This window comes from Phocoena sinus, chromosome 15, assembly GCF_008692025.1.
Source record: "Phocoena sinus isolate mPhoSin1 chromosome 15, mPhoSin1.pri, whole genome shotgun sequence".
Taxonomy (NCBI): Eukaryota; Metazoa; Chordata; class Mammalia; order Artiodactyla; family Phocoenidae; genus Phocoena; species Phocoena sinus.
Genome location: NC_045777.1, coordinates 52808345 through 52824533, shown reverse-complemented (window position 1 = coordinate 52824533; position 16189 = coordinate 52808345). Strand labels below are relative to the sequence as shown.

Genomic DNA, 16189 nt, shown 5'->3' with positions numbered 1-16189 from the left:
ACCCTTTCCTCATCCATGGAGTGTAAATTTTTTTTTTGTGTGTGGTACGCGGGCCTCTCCCGTTGCAGAGCACAGGCTCCGGACGCGCAGGCTCAGCGGCCATGGCTCATGGGCCCAGCTGCTCCACGGCACGTGGGATCTTCCCGGACTAGGGCATGAACCCGTGTCCCCTGTGTCGGCAGGCAGACTCTCAAACCCTGCGCCACCAGGGAAGCCCAACGGAGTGTAAATTTTAACTAGATAACTCTCTGAGGCCTTCCAGCTGACAATTCTAACCTGTCTTATTGTCCCTACTAAGCTTATCGCTGAAGGCCGTATTTTGTTTTCTTTCTGTCTGTTTCCTGACCAGCGTCACACCAGTTACACACACACACACGCACACACACACACACAGCGGTACTTCCTCTGATTGCTGTGTAGTGTGGTTTTAAGTATATATCAAGGTGTGAGGAAACTGCTGAAGAATTCAGCTTTTGAAAAAGCGTGTTTAGTGGGCTCATTGAAACCACATCAAACTCAACATTTGTTGCCACTTGAAGCATTTCTGAAGCCCTGGTGGACTCTAAGTAAAATCATGAAGTGGAAGCGTGTTTCTGGCTGTCCTGCTCCAGTCCTGAGCATCTTCCCTCTTACCTCCTTTTCCCTATATTCTCAAATGGTCACACAGTGTGTCCCCCATCAAGCTTTTAGCTCAAAAATAGTTATGATCTGATCCTTCCTGTGAGTGTGCATTTCAAGAGGATGTTTGGAGATGGAAATTGGGGAGATTTCATTTGTGAGGGTCGTTGTTACGTTAGTGGTTGACGTCTCTGGACGGGAGTCTGCTACTGGGAAAGGCCCGTATGTGGCAGGGGTGTGTGAGGTCTAGGAAGAGGGAGTTGCCTTCCCCAAGGGCAGGCATCCTTAATCTTTAGGGGATCTCAGGACCCCTTTTGAGAATCTAATAATGGACCTTTTCTCTCAGAAATGCACATCACACAAAATGTGTACAGACGTTTCTGCCCAGGCACCCCTGCCTGCCACGGACTGCCCAGGCAGGCCCAGGCCCACTGTCTCATCTCAAGGGAGTTTGGGCTGCTGATGATGGTAGAGGAGCTACAACCTGTGGTGGCCCTAACTGCAAAGAAAGTGTTTCTCTGTCCCATTTTCCTAAGAAAGAGCAATAAAAGGAATACTTGGCTTGCTACTATTGTAGAAACCTATTCTGGGGAGAAACTTACATGATCATTGTTACTTCTCCTTAACACCCCTCCTTAGTACTTTGGGTTTTCAGTTACTACCTTATTTGATTAGATGAGTTAGGTAAGTAGTAGAGATCTTCTCCGGGTTAGTGCAGTGTGGTGGAGAGAATCTCCCTGCTCTTTTGCAGCCCATGGCTTGTTCTCTTATTATGTTGATAGTTGTCATATCATGACACAAGTAGAAAGTGAAATATTTGTCCCACACTGAGCTCAGCAGAGGAGGCCATTTGCAGCCACAGGTGACCATGGAGGCTGATGGACCATTATTGCAGTGCACCAGTGGGAAGCTCTGGGCTGGGGCCTGGCTGAGGCCTTGCACCAAAGCCAAAGGTTTGCTGGCCTAGTGCACGTAAGCACAGAGTGCCTGTTGTACAGCCAGGCCGGGCTCCCGTCTGTGCTGTCATGGGGCACAAAATCATATTTGTCCTGTAAAACCAACTCCAAGTGCATATGCTCTTTGTACTCAACCTTTGAGCACAGGCCAGTCGACTGACAGCCTGTCCATTGCAACTAGTAGCTGAGATCCTCGTGGTGACTGTTTAGAAAACAGAAAGGAGCCTGTTCTGCTGCCACTCCCAGTGCCCGCTTCACCCAGTGGTGACCCTTATCTGTGCTTGGCTTCTGTGACTGGGGCACGGTTCTTTGATTTCCCCCCCTGCCCTCAGGGCTCGTCTTGGGGTTTCTGTTGTTCTGAGGGGTGAGCTGCATGATGCAGTGGGTCTCTTGGAGTGTTCATTTATTTGGTTCTTTCCCCAAATACTAATTGATACCCACTATGTACTGGGGCCCAAGGACACAGAGGAGATGTATGTTCCAGGAAGGCAAGAAGTTTCATCCTGGTTTTGTGCCAAAGATAGATTTAGGATGGGTTGTCATAAATATTATGACAAATACTGCCACAGAGTCGTGTCCTGTTTTGAACCTTCCATAGCATATCTGTAGTATGTGTCTGTCAGAGTAGGGAAGCATCGTCTACTCTGTCCCTCTTCTGTGATGTCTGTCATTCACCTTCTTGCCTAACAGCTCAGAACTTCAGCAGTTTTCAACTGATGGGCCAGGTGCTATCAACAGAATTTGCTGCGGACACTACCTTTGTTTCATAATGAGGCTTGTGTAGGCATTGTTCAGGTTTGTTTGGACTAAACCCTAAAGACAGGTTTCCTCATCTGGTCTCATGCTTTAGTCATGCCAAGGCTAATACCTAATCCCATCCTGGGGCAGGGGGTAGGCCTCAGGATCTGGCACTAGTTTTGGGGGGTTTGGGGGAGGTTGTCTTTTTTACCTTCTTATCTAGTTTGTTCTTCCCTGGTACACAGGGACTGTAGTTTACATGTCTTTATTGTCTCATTGAAGTGATAGACAAACAACAGAGTAAGTAGGTTCTCAAATGATTGATTGATACACTTGGTTACAAGAATGCGTTTTCATGGGGATACTTGGTAGACCTATAAAGCATTATTTAATTTAGATTTCCTTATGGGAGAGCTTGCCTTTTTTTCAGTACTTACCATATTTAACTTTTCCTATTTCCTAAGGTTGAACTTGAATTAAATGCTTAAAAGGGCTCTGGAAGAATAGAGTGAAAGGATATTTTAACATGTATGGGCTGTTGCTGAATGAGGCAGAATATAAATATTTATTCTGTAGGCTGTAATTTGTTCTTACATAAACTGCACCATTAACTGAACAGTTGCCTATTTCTGCTGTTCTACTTTTTTTTTTTTTTTTTTTTTTGTGGTACACGGACCTCTCACTGCTGTGGCCTCTCCCGTCGCGGAGCACAGGCTCCGGAAGCGCAGGCTCAGCGGCCATGGCTCACGGGCCCAGCCACTCCCCAGCCACTCCACGGCATGTGGGATCTTCCCAGACTGGGGCACTAACCCGTGTCCCCTGCATCAGCAAGCAGACTCCCAACCACTGGGCCACCAGGGAAGCCCTGCTGTTCTACTTTTTGAATATTATTGAAAAGATTGTGTGCTGGTTCTGTAGCAGCCTTAAACCAAAATCTGATAAACTTCAGTTGAAAATAAAGTTTACTGGGGCTTCGAGCCCTGGTCCGGGAGGATCCCATATGCCGCGGAGCGGCTGGGACCGTGAGCCATGGCCGCTGAGCCTGCGCTCTGCAGCGGGAGAGGCCACAGCAGTGAGAGGCCCGCGTACCGCAAAAAAAAAAAAGAAAAGACAAAAGAAAATAAAGTTTACTATATTGCTATCAAGTAACTGTTGGGAAATTAAAAGAAATACGTTGATTTTATTAATTGGAGTTAGACAAACATCTCGATTTATACTATTTCATCATGAGCTAAAGAACACGTTGGTGCTAAAAAAAACGTGTTAACTAGACTTGGGAATGTTTGATCTGATCAAAGGAGAAGAGATACAGACAGGAAATCAGAAATCTAGAAATCTCTAGAAGTGAAGGGCTTTTACTCAAAACTGCAGGCTAGGACTGGAGCAGCCTTCCGGTTCTACCAGGCTCTGCCGGGGGTAGTTGGAACCATGGGGCCTAGTTGGCTGATGTGGCTGGGTGGCCTGTTAGAGGACTGTCCTAACCTAGGCCTCTGTTAGCTCTGATGTTAAGGAGGGACTGGCCCTGGACCAGGGAGCTGATCCGTGACCTTGGAGCCTGATCCCGAAGGTGGCTGTGACTTGCTTTGGTTCATCCTTGGAGTGTGTTGTCATAGGCTGAGGGTGGGGTTTTCCCCAATTTTTTTTTTGGACACATAGCCTCCTGTGAGCTGGCCATTCCTTACCTGCTGTCTGTGATCTTTGACTTCACCTTTGTTCTTGTCCCATGAGGATTGAAACCATGTTGAGAGGTTTCCTTCACTCTGGAATGGCCAAGAAGAAAAGGTGAGAACAGATTTCCTGATGAAATCTGTCAGTGTCCACAGCACTTTGGTGCTTTGTCCCAGAGGCTTACCAGGCAAGTAGTAGCCAACTGACCAGGCCACACACCCACCCAGTTTTCAGAACCTGGCAAGGTGATCGTGTGAACACTGTCCCTATATTCGCAGAGCCTTAGACATTTTTAACAGGGCTGATGAACTTTGAGCTGCACAGGTCCCCTTTGGAAGCTCTTTGACCTCTTGGTATTTATGTCCCTCTCTACACCAAAGGGCTGACTGCCTTGGACAGTTGGCATCAGTGGAAGGACAGTTGCCTCTCCTTTCCCACCCCCCAGCTGCCATCCACTTTGATTCATCAGTACTAGAAACTTCCAAAACAACATTGATTTTTCTTGTTTATCAGATTGGTGGTTACATGGAGCAAGCTGTATGACAAGTAGGAAAATTGCATCTGAATGTGTTCTGAACCGGGCTTGGTTCATAGCAGGCACTAGGTAAACGCTGGCTGACTGTAAGCACGGATTCATGGAGGGTCAATTGATGCATGTGTCTTCTGACATGTTTGGTCCTAAGTAGAGAAATTTTAAATGAAATTTAGGAAATGGAAATTATAACCATGTTTTTTCCCCAAATTCTTGGGGCTTTGAGAGCAGTGTTTGAGTTTATGCAGAATTCTACAAAAAGTAATCTTTACGTGGAGTTAATTTAGTGTAACACTTCCTGAAAATATAGGTTTTTGCTTCAGTTCTTCTGAGTTTCAGATAGCAACTGAAGGAACCTAGTTGAGAATCAGAAATGTCCTTTATGTTAAAAGTTTGCTGATTAAGTCTCACCGTGATTAAATCATCTGAATTCAGAGTTGAGCCTACTTGGTGGGCTTCGTAAAGAGTTTGTATTTGTTTCAGTTTTCTCAAGTTGACTTTGAATTTCAGTTGAATTTAAATTTGTTTCAGTTTACTCGAGTAAAGCAAATAAGGCAAAAGTGGCAGCTAGAATGTGTTTACTTTCAAAAAATTGAGAAGTACCGCTGTGAGGGCTATGTGTGGAAACCACCAGTACATATGAAAATGCCAGAATAAGATCTTTTTGGTTACAGTAGTTTGGTTTTATTTGTGTTTTTATGCGGACATTTCGGCAGGAAGGGGTCGATTGTGTTGAGCATCTGTTTGTTTGCAGCCTAGAATTTTAGAGCTGAAAGAAGTAATGCAGTTGTCTTGTGCAAGATGCTCATCTTTCAGGTGAGATAAAGGTCCATAGAAGGAACGTGAGTTAACCAGCATGAACGGGCTGGTGCAGTCACCATGTGAGGTTGGTGGAGAGAACTGAGCTGTGATTTCTTGAATGGAAACTCTCTCCCCTAGGGAAGGGGGCTCTTCCCTTCAGGAGACTCCTTCCTCCCAGTTTCTAAACATCAAATGCACCAGGACACCAGAAAACTAGAGCAGGCAGTAGGCAGCAGATGGATTGTTGCAACTTCGTGACAGAGCAAAGCAGGCAGACTAGAAAAGCCACTCTCTCAGTAATGAGACTCTGCTTCTCCAGAGGGGGTGGCTGAGCAGCAGGGCATCACTGTGGGGATTCCCGGATTCATGCATGTGGAGATTAGAGCTGAGGGGTCTGGCGGGAACCTGGCCGGGGTCTCTTGACTGGAGGGGATCTCTGACTCCTGTGGTTGGTTGCTGCCCCACCCCGCGGCATAGGTGGGGTTCCTCCTTTCCACTCTTGGCTTTATCTACTATTCAGTTTCTTTTATTTCTCTGTAATTAAAATAGGACTTTATTATGGAAAACTTCAAATACATATAATATTAGAGGGGCTAGTATAACACCCCCACACACCTGTCCCCTGGTGAGGAGTCACCGATGTTTGTCCAGTCGTTTTTCATCGACACTACCCCTTGCCTCACTAGGTTTTAAAGCAGATCCCAGACATTATATCATTTCTTTGTCAGTATTTCTGCTGTGCATTTTGAACTAATGGAAACTTAAATCTGATTGGGGGGTGGTAGCTGAAAGAAACTAATTACTTACAGAGTAATTAAGGATTAAACTGAAGGAGCTCCCCTTTGTCAGTTATTCTGGAAGGTTTTGTTTTCCAAATGATCTTAATGGCTCGGTGCCACTCTCAGGGTAGGGGAATTGGTGTGAGGAGTATGGCTGAGGGGTAAGGGTGGAAAAGTGCTGGCTCTTGGGATGATATTTAGGAGGAGGGGACAGATGGGGTTGTTGGGAGCAGCTTCACTAGTCTCCTGCCTTTAGTCTGTAGCTGTTTGAGCAAGTTGCTCTGTTCATAATCCTAATTGTGAACCCTGAGAATGAGCCTTTAATTTATAATTGAAATGAAGATTTTACAGGAAGTAATGATTTTTGCTTCAGTGGGTCAAAGTGAGCATTTCTGAGGCTCTTCCTTTCATATGTGGTCGCGTCAGGATGGCTGACGTTGCTCTTTTTGTTTCAGATGGGAATGACTGGTAACACAAGTCCATTTGGACAACCCTTTAGTCAAACTGGAGGGCAGCAGATGGGAGCCCCTGGAGTGAACCCTCAGCTGCCCAGCAAGCAGAGCATGGTCAATAGCTTGCCTCCCTTCGCTGCAGACATCAAGAATGCTTCAGTCACCAACGTGCCAAACATGGTAAGTTGCCCTTGGTCTCAGAGCTGTGGGTCTCCAGTGGGTGCTTTGGTGTGTGGATTTTATCGTGCTGACAGTGAAGATCTGCAACTAAAAGTGCGTCATGGGTAAAAGGAAAATAACCTGTATTTCTCATGCATACGCTCTCTCAGTGAGTTTAATTTTCTGTGATGAGCTGCCCGTAAGGGGCTAGTTAAGATGATTCAGCTAGTCCTCCCGAGGTCCCTATATGGAGGGAGAGGGTTCATGTCCATGCGTCATTTTGACTTTCCTCCAGAGGTCACCCTCTTGATTCAGCAGTAGAGCCAAGAGAATTGGAGAGATGGGCTTTTTTACACTTCCTGTCTGTTAGTGGTTGAAGCTGTCAGTAGAAGTCCATCCATTTCTGTTACAAAGGACATTTATCTTCAGAGAACTGTACCTTGTCTGTGAGATGTGTGTGTCCTGTCTGACTTGACAGATGGTTTCACATGTCTTCATTCTCCCTGAGATTTCCTACCTATAAAATAGAAACTACCCTTGGAACTCTCAACCTAACTAACCCAGATTATTAATGGGAAAATGGTTCCTTTTGTGCCACAAAATGGCATCTCTTTTAATTCCGGCCACTAAGGGTAAGTGTTCTTTTGTCGGACCTCACCGTGCATACATGGTTTCTGCGTCTCTGTTGTGCCTTTAGCGATGGGTCGGGGCCTGGAGCAGCCACTGTCCTCTCCCCTAGGCCTGCCCTGCCAGGGCTGCCATCCACATAGTTGTGCAGAGTGATTTGGGAAGGCTCAGAAGAAAGCTGGGGGATTATGTTCAGAAAAAGTTGCTTTTTGTCTTTTGATTTTTAAAAAACTTTAATTTGAAGTATTTGTTGTAAAGATACAGACAAGAATTCCTGTATCTCCATCACCCGCTTCCCTTGGTGTTAACATCTTCTATAACCTTGGTATATTTGCCAAAACTAAGGAATTGACTGCTTACAGTACTTAGAAGTTTTGCGGCTGTTGGAAGCAGGAAGAGTTGGATCTCTTTCTTTGTTTTTGTTAAAAATCAGAAAAAGGGGCTTCCCTGGTGGCTCAGTGGTTAAGAATCTGCCTGCCAATGCAGGGGACACGGGTTCGAGCCCTGGTCCAGGAGATCCCACATGCCGCGGAGCAACTAAGCCCGTGCGCCACAACTGCTGAGCCTGCGCTCTAGAGCCAGCAAGCCACAACTACTGAAGCCCATGCACCTAGAGCCTGTGCTCTGCAACAAGAGAAGTCACTGCAATGAGAAGCCCATGCACCACAACGAAGAGTAGCCGCCACTCACCACAGCAAGAGAAGGCCTGTGCACAGCATCGAAGACCCAAAGCAGCCAAAAAAAAAACAAACAGAAAAGGGAGTGATACTGAGGTATCCCAATCAGATTCCCGAGGTATCCTAATCAGATTCCCTCTCAGTTTGCTACATTCTTCCTTCTTTAAAAAGAAAGGGGGGGCTTCCCTGGTGGCGCAGCGATTAGGAGTCCGCCTGCCGATGCAGGGGACGCGGGTTCGTGCCCCGGTCCGGGAAGATCCCACATGCCGCCGAGCGGCTGGGCCCGTGAGCCATGGCCGCTGAGCCTGCGCGTCCGGAGCCTGTGCTCCGCAACGGGAGAGGCCACAACAGTGAGAGGCCCTCGTACCGCAAAAAAAAAAAAAAAAAAAAAAAAAAAAGAAAGGGTACAAGCAATGAGATCTGTTTTCAAGCTGCTTCCAGTTTTTACTTCTTTATTTCTTCTTCTGATCATCCCCCTGTAACTTGCCTGGATCTGCTTCTCTTCTTCCAGTAACATTTTGTTGCCAGGATTGCCCTGTTCCCAGCCATACAGACCCAGAACTTACAACAAAGCCCACTGCTCCCTTCACGTGGCTCCTCTCAGCCCTGGGGGTGGCAGGCCAGGATCCGCAGCCCTGCTCTTCCTGTTCTCGCCTGCCTTTCCTTTTCCAGTCCTCACTGGGAGGGCAGTAGCGTGCACTTCAGTACTGTTGATTGTCACCTGGGTTTGGTCAGTGACCTGGAGCACATTTTGGCTTCAGAGTAAGAGTGTTTGCTTTTCACAGACATTCTGTGTTTTGTAGTCTGAGAAACCCTGACCTAACATTTTCTTTCCTTTTCTTTTTTTAAATCTTATCCAGGCCCATTTTTTCATCCTTTACCCCCAACTTAGTGGCAGAATCCTTTCACTGCAGGTTCCTCTGCCTGCCTCTGCGGCTCCAGGGGACTGAATTCCTGAGAGTGGTGTGCTTGTCAAGGGCAGGTTCGGACCAGACTGGAAAGAGGCTTCTGGTTGCCTCCACCTGTGCCTGGGCTGGAGCCCTTTGGGCTAGGGAAGGCTTCTCTCTCCCTTGGCGCTGTTGACGTTTGGGGTGCAATCTTTCTCTGTTGTGGGGGCCATCCTGTGTATTGTGGGATGTTTAGCAATATCCCTGGCCTTCACCCACTCGATGCTCACAGCCCTCTACCCCGACCCCCCTATAGTTGGCCCCAGTTGAAAGCCCCTGCTCCGGGGAATGGTTGCGGGGGGCAGTAGCAGTAACATCTCATCCTTCTGTCTGTGACATCTAACAGATAAAACCAGTTCTCTCCCCCTCTCCCCTTGCCTTGGCCTTATCAGGCTACCCGCATGGTGAACTGGGGAAGTATCTTGGTGTATGGGAGCCTAGCCACCACTTTTCCACAGGGTCACGGGTGGACTCTCGGAGAGATCCGCAGCTGGTGCCTTTGGAGTGAAGTCCTCAGACGTTTACCGCGGGGCTCGGGGCAGGCTTCACCAGGCCAGGTGACCCAGCCATGGCCTTCACGCTATTGGGCACACAGGAACCAGAGGGGACTGACAGAGAAGCAGGGCAGCAAGTGCACATAATTTGCCTAATATCTTTCTAAGTGCTTTCTCATCCTGTGTTTTACCTTATTCTTTCGACAGCCTCTTGAAAGACATCACTACACCTCCCATTTTACAGATGAAGAGGCTGAGGGTCTGAGGGCTTTAGGTTCATTCAGGGCTATGTAACTTCTTGTCTGCAAGGCCCAAAGCTCCTTCAGTATGTCCTGGTGTCATGTTTTTGTGGCTCTGAGCCCTTTGGGGTGTGTTTACATTGCTTATTTGCAGTTCCTCAAACATGTTTTGTTGTCTTCCTTGAGTTTTGTAAATTGTTTCTGGCCCCTTGGAGCCCAGAGATTTTTGTACAGTGAGGGAGAACAGTTACCAAAGATCTAGATTTCTTTAATTAAAAAAAGAGAAAAATTTGGAGCCTTGAACATATTTGTGTTTTTTGTCATGCTTTCGGGAGTGGTCTTTTAAAGCCCAGCTAGGTTCAGTGTGCCAAACAGTTGAGCTCAGGACTCTGATACTGAATCACCTGTGGTGCCCTGGTTGAGCTCTCTGTGGGACGATTGACACTTGGTCACTGGCCGAGGGACTCATGCTTGTTTCCTCTCCTAGAGGATTCCCGCAGCACTGGTGGTGCTTAGGAAGCGAGGGGGTGTGGCCATTCCTTTAACTCGTCTCATTTGTTGAGCACCTTCTCTGAGCCCAGGTGCATCTGGAGTGCTGGTGTGAGTTACATAGAGCTCACCCCTCTTCTGTGAAATTGGGGGTGGTGGTGATGGAAAACAAATAATTACAAATGCCAACTGCCCCAACAGGTCTGAGTAGCACAGAGAGGTTGAGGTTGACACAGGGACCTCCTTAGGTGGAGCCATCAGAGAGAAGGCCGCACCAAGTAGGAGGTTTTAAGGGCAAGGTTGGAAGGATGAGCAGGAGCCGCGGAGACCCCAGGGCACTGGGAGAGCATTGGCTTGTGTAGGAGCCAGCAGAAGTCCAGTGGGAAGGGTGAGAGGAAAGCGGTGTGAAGTGGATATTGGGGGCTGGGCAGGAGCCGTCTCAAGGAGGGCCATGGGTGGCAGTGGCCACTGCAGTGCTCTAGGCTAGCGGAGATGGGGGCCTGGAGGCCATTGATTAAGAGGGGACGGAAGACCAGATGAGGTTTGCCACTAGAGTGGTTATGTGGGGTCACCATGTGAGATGACTTGGTGGGAGGCAGGACCATTTACAGAGCTAACGGAGGAACAGACTGGGAGAAGGGAGATGAAGGGGAGGGCATTCGTAATTCCACTTTAGACATGCTCCTCTTGAGATGCTTGCGAGATGTCTAGGTGAAGAGGCCAGGCAGATGGGTAGACATACAAGTAGGGCAACCACTATCCATCGGGAGCTGGCGGTAAGCATGCTATGGTAGAAGGGCTGTGGAGTGGATGCCGTGGCTCAGAGGGGAGCACAGGAAGAGAGACCAGGCAGAGGAGGAGCTGGCAAAGGGGACAGCAAGGGACTGATGTCACTGAAGCCGAGAGGAGATCGTTTGGACAGGCAGAGATGGTGGCTGCTGAGATGGTGAGTGAGATGAAGACCAAAGAGCATCGCTGGAATATTCAGGGGATCTGTGGGACGGTCAGGAAGCGTGGAACATCTTCCGTGAGACTTAAGTGTGGCCCGTAGTCATGGAGACCTGTTGATCACCAAGGTCTATGTGCTGCCTGGAGCTCCAAAAGGTTCAGAGACCCTATGGCAAATGGGGTCCTTTTGAGGGCATATATATCCCCAGGACAATATTCAAAAGCAAATACCACATCTCCCTAAATTTTCACATGGATTTCGTTGCAGCTGTGTCTTCGGCCATTTTATTTGTAATTTCTTAACTTTCTACAGATTTTTGAAGCTTCTTAGAACTTTTACCATATTATTACATTGTATTTCATGATTCTAAGATGCAAATTTTTTTCACATTTGTAGCATCTTTGAAATCAGGATGTATTTTAGAAACAAACAAATTTTAGGTCTAATAAGACACAGTATGTGTACTAACTACGTTACTTGTTCATAATTGTAATTAATAAGAGTGACAACTATTAAATATATATTCACTATCCAGTTTTCTAGGATAGCTCACATGGATATAAAAATTTCAAAATTATGTAAATTTTACTGACAAAGAAGAACAGGTTTGGGCAGGGGTATAGGTTGGGTTGTCTTTTGTGGCCTGACTTCAAGGTCCATGTGGGCCTTCTCAAAGGAGAGATTTGCATGAGAGTGCGTGGGGTGGGGGAGAGTTGTTCCAGGGCAGTCCTCTGGAAGAGGAGGCCACCTGATTCCTTGGTGACATTACCCTTCTTGCCATTTTCACCTGAAAAAGTCATAACACGGAGAGCAAGGGAGCATTTGCAGGAAGGAGGGAAATACAGACATCATTTGGCACTGGATTTGTCAGTTAGGTCATTGCTGACCTTCATGATGGGTCTGGGATTGTTTTAAAGGAGCACTGTTTCGAAGTGGGACACATCTTGGGCTTATCTAAGAAAGTTTGGTGACCAAAGGGGCCTCATCATCAGTTTCTCTCACAGAGTCTCCTGTGGGGCTCCCCAATGCGTTCTCCTACAAGGGTTCGTTCTTTCTTTCTTTCTTTCTTTTTTTAACATCTTTATTGGAATATAATTGCTCTACAATGGTGTGTTAGTTTCTGCTTTATAACAAAGTGAATCAGCCATACATACACATATATCCTCAGATCTCCTCCCTCTTGCGTCTCCCTCGCACCCTCCCTATCCCATCCCTCTAGGTGGTCACAAAGCACGGAGCTGATCTCCCTGTGCTATGTGGCTGCTTCCCACTAGCTATCGATTTTACATTTGGTAGTGTATATATCATGTCACTCTCTCACTTCGTCCCAGCTTACCCTTCCCCCTCTCCGTGTTCTCAAGTCCATTCTCTACGTCTGCGTCTTTATTCCTGTCCTGCCCCTAGGTTCTTCAGAACCTTTTTTTCTGTTTTTTAGATTCCATATATATGTGTTAGCATGCAGTATTTGTTTTTCTCTTTCTGACTTACTTCACTCTGTATGACAGACTCTAGGTCCATCCACCTCACTACAAATAACTCATTTTCGTTTCTTTTTATGGCTAATACTCCATTGTATATATGTGCCACATCATCTTTATCTATTCATCTGTCGATAGACACTTAAGTTGCTTCCATGTCCTGGCTATTGTAAATAGAGCTGCAGTGAAGATTGTGGTACATGAATCTTTTTGAATTATGGTTTTCCCAGGATATATGCCCAATAGTGGGGTTGCTGGGTCATATGGTAGTTCTATTTTTAGTTTTTTAAGGAACCTCCGTACTGGTCTCCACAGTGGCTGTATCAATTTACATTCCCACCAACAGTACAAGAGGGTTCGCTTTTCTCCACACCCTCTCCAGCATTTATTGTTTGTAGATGTTTCGATGATGGCCATTCTGACCGGTGTGAGATGATACCTCATTGTAGTTTTGATTTGCATTTCGCTAATGATTAGTGATGTTGAGCATCCTTTCGTGTGTTTGTTGGCAATCTGTATATCTTCTTTGGAGAAATGTCTATTTAGGTCTTCTGCCCATTTTTAGATTGGATTGTTTGTTTTTTTGATATTGAGCAGCATGAGCTGCTTGTAAATTTTGGAGATTAATCCTTTGTCAGTTGCTTCGTTTGCAAATAATTTCTCCCGTTCTGAGGGTTGTCTTTTCATCTTGTTTATGGTTTCCTTTGCTGTGCGAAAGCTTTTAAGTTTCATTAGGTCCCATTTGTTTATTTTTGGTTTTATTTCCATTTCTCTAGGAGGTGGGTCAAAAAGGATCTTGCTGTTATTTATGTCAAAGAGTGTTCTGCCTATGTTTTCCTCTAAGAGTTTTATAGTGTCTTGCCTTGCATTTAGGTCTTTAGTCCATTTTGAGCTTATTTTACAAGGGTTATTTCTAATAGAAAGTTCATACGTGTTGGGGTTTTTTGTTATGTTGTTTTGAGAAAAACTAAGAACTGTATTATGGAGACTTTGCCATTCTTAAAGTTGTAATGGAGGAAAATCATCAGTAGTGCTGCTTGTTTAAAATTGCTCACAGAAGAATAAAATAAAATAGCTCATGAGAATGGTGTTAGGATTTTGGTCGTGTGTCAGAGAATTTGAACTTGGAGGCTTTGGACGAGGCCCCCAGGCAGCTGCTGATTCATGTCTCTAAAGTGAAGGAAAATGTCGCTAGTACTGACTATCCATGCAGAGGAGGGTTGTAGAACTGTGTTCTGTGTCCTGCCAGAATAACAAAGATGTGGGGTAGTGCCATTAGCTACGGCTTTTCCAGGGCAAGCTGTGTATTTTGGGGTTAGTTCTCTCTGTTTCTCAGCATGTCAGTGGACCCACTGCATCAGTGCGACTGGTTCTTGGGCCCCACCCTGCCCTCCTGGTTCAGAATGCCTTAGAAGAGGGTGAGGAATCTGTGTTCTTGTCTGTCACTGTTATTTTAGAAACTTTAGTTTTTTTCTCAGTTTTCCAGTGTATGCCACCTACTTCCCTGTAAGGCGGTTCAGGATAATTGCCAAATAGATGGACTTGTTCTTTCTTTTGCACTGGAACTGCAGCTTTAAATAAGCTCCTCCGGTGATTTTGATGTAGATTAGTCTTTGAGAGCCACTGTCCCCTGCAGTGTCAGTGACCTGATGCCCGGCTGCCCCACTGTGGAGTGGGCTACTTTGTTAGTCTTGAGTCCACTTCAGTACTTCAGAAGGCTTCCCTGTCTCCCTCTACCTTTTCTGTCTTATTCTCTTATGATTTTCTGTCCTCCATGTCCAGTTTCTGATCACTGAGGGAGCAAGACTTGAACTGATTGAACTTTGTGAACCCAAGGGTCTCCTCTTTGTTGTTGTCTTTGATTGGCTCATCTCACAGTTTTAGTTGCCCTGCGGAGATGCTGATGTTCGCATACCATTGTCCACTAGCTCCTTGTACTTCACAAGCATGAATTTAAAATCACTGGTGGTCTAGTATTTCCCTCTACCCTAGGACTAGGGAGAGTGCTTCCCGGCACTCTCGTCCTTCTCTGGAAACGACGAGTGAAGAGTCTTGTCAGCTCTTCACCGTGAGAGCAGTTTCTGTATAAAATCACTCTGTGGCTATGAATTATGCCTCAGTAATTGAATTGGAAAATGGGACAAGGTTGGGAAGTGAGCGCTTGCCTGTAATTATTAGCCATCCAAGTGTCTTTGTAATTTTAGGAGTTTACCTTTCGTATTCTCAACTTATAGCCTTCACCTGTAACTTGAAGAGCTCTGAGAAAATGTGTATGTGAGGCCTTTGACGAATAACTTTTAGTTCTAAAATTCTTATTAGTACCTGTATAAATCCTTTCTGCTGTTTTAACTCATCCCCTTTTGTTTTGGTAATAAATATCAGCTGGGAAACATAGACTAAGCACAAAATATGATGTGTTGCGAATATCAGGAAACTATAAATGGAGAAAAATTAACAGTATTCTTTGATATTAGGAACCAACTGTACGTATTGCAAGTACTCAATCAAGATCATTTAACTTCTTTCCAAGATGAGTTTCCATTAACCAACAGTGTCTTTTCTAGGGTCTAATTAGCGTAGCCTTTTCTTCAATGAAACTTTCTGGGTAAAACAACATAAATTATCTCCAGAGACATTCAGCCCTCTCACTTCATGTAAAGTAGAGACTCAGTAGGAAGGTTCTTCATGTCTAAACAAGCTGCGCCCACCACATACTAGTGTTGGAATTTCTGCCTGCTCGATAGCAGCAAATACAGGTGTTTCTAGAAAATGAAGTGACCATTTTAAGAAGACCTCAGTAGACACCTTAAAAGATTGTATTAAAAGAATTAAAAATTTAAAAAAATTTTAATAAAAAATAAAATATATATTTTTTAAAAGGAAGAAGAACTCAATAGATAGCACATTTAATGGATCTGGAAGGAGATAGTCGTAGCTACCAAAGATGTAAGTGCAATACTGTGTCTGAAGAGCCAGGAACCACAGCAGTCTTTTTGCAGCCCTAATTACCCTAACTTCTTTTTACTTTTTTCCACAATTATCTGAAATGGCCCTAAGGCTCAAGTCACCAAAAACGAATTTTTCAGTCAAATGATTAATTTGCCAAGTTATCAAAAACTTACTGTAATAAATGTTCTTGAAGAATATGTTCGTATATATTGATGGTCCAGAAGATTATTCCTTAAAAGTTTTTAGTAGATTGGTAATTCTCATTCGGTGAATGGGCCTGATGCTGTGAAGACCCCTTAACTCAGTTAAGACCTGCTGGTCTGGTTGGCCTGTCACCTTGGCTGTTGGAATAGATTCAGCAGCTTTTACCTTTTAGGGTTTCTTTGCACAGGTGCATTTGACCACTCAGCCCTCCATGGCAGACCGACTCCCTGGGTCGGAAGGAGTGACCTTAGGGCAGGGGAGAGAGTGGGTCTGTCCAGTTGTCAGCCCTGTGCCTTTGCCCTCTGGCTCACCCATCGAGTTTTCTTTCTTGACTTAGCCATTTGTTTTCTGCTGTGAAATCACAGCATTTCTGATTTGGAAGATTGCTTAGAAATCATTCTGGTCCAGCTTGCTCATTTTAAATTATTTCCCT

At 45.5% G+C, this 16189-nt stretch overlaps 1 protein-coding gene across 1 annotated transcript in view; it reads left to right on the top strand.

Annotated features, from left to right (window-relative positions):
* The window catches only part of CREBBP (CREB binding protein), a 132404-nt gene that overhangs the window by 52435 nt on the left and 63780 nt on the right, over window positions 1–16189 (top strand). The window contains exon 3 of the mRNA XM_032603817.1: window positions 6548–6724. Within this exon, the coding sequence (XP_032459708.1) occupies window positions 6548–6724 (177 nt within the window). The remainder of the gene's footprint in view (window positions 1–6547; window positions 6725–16189) is intronic.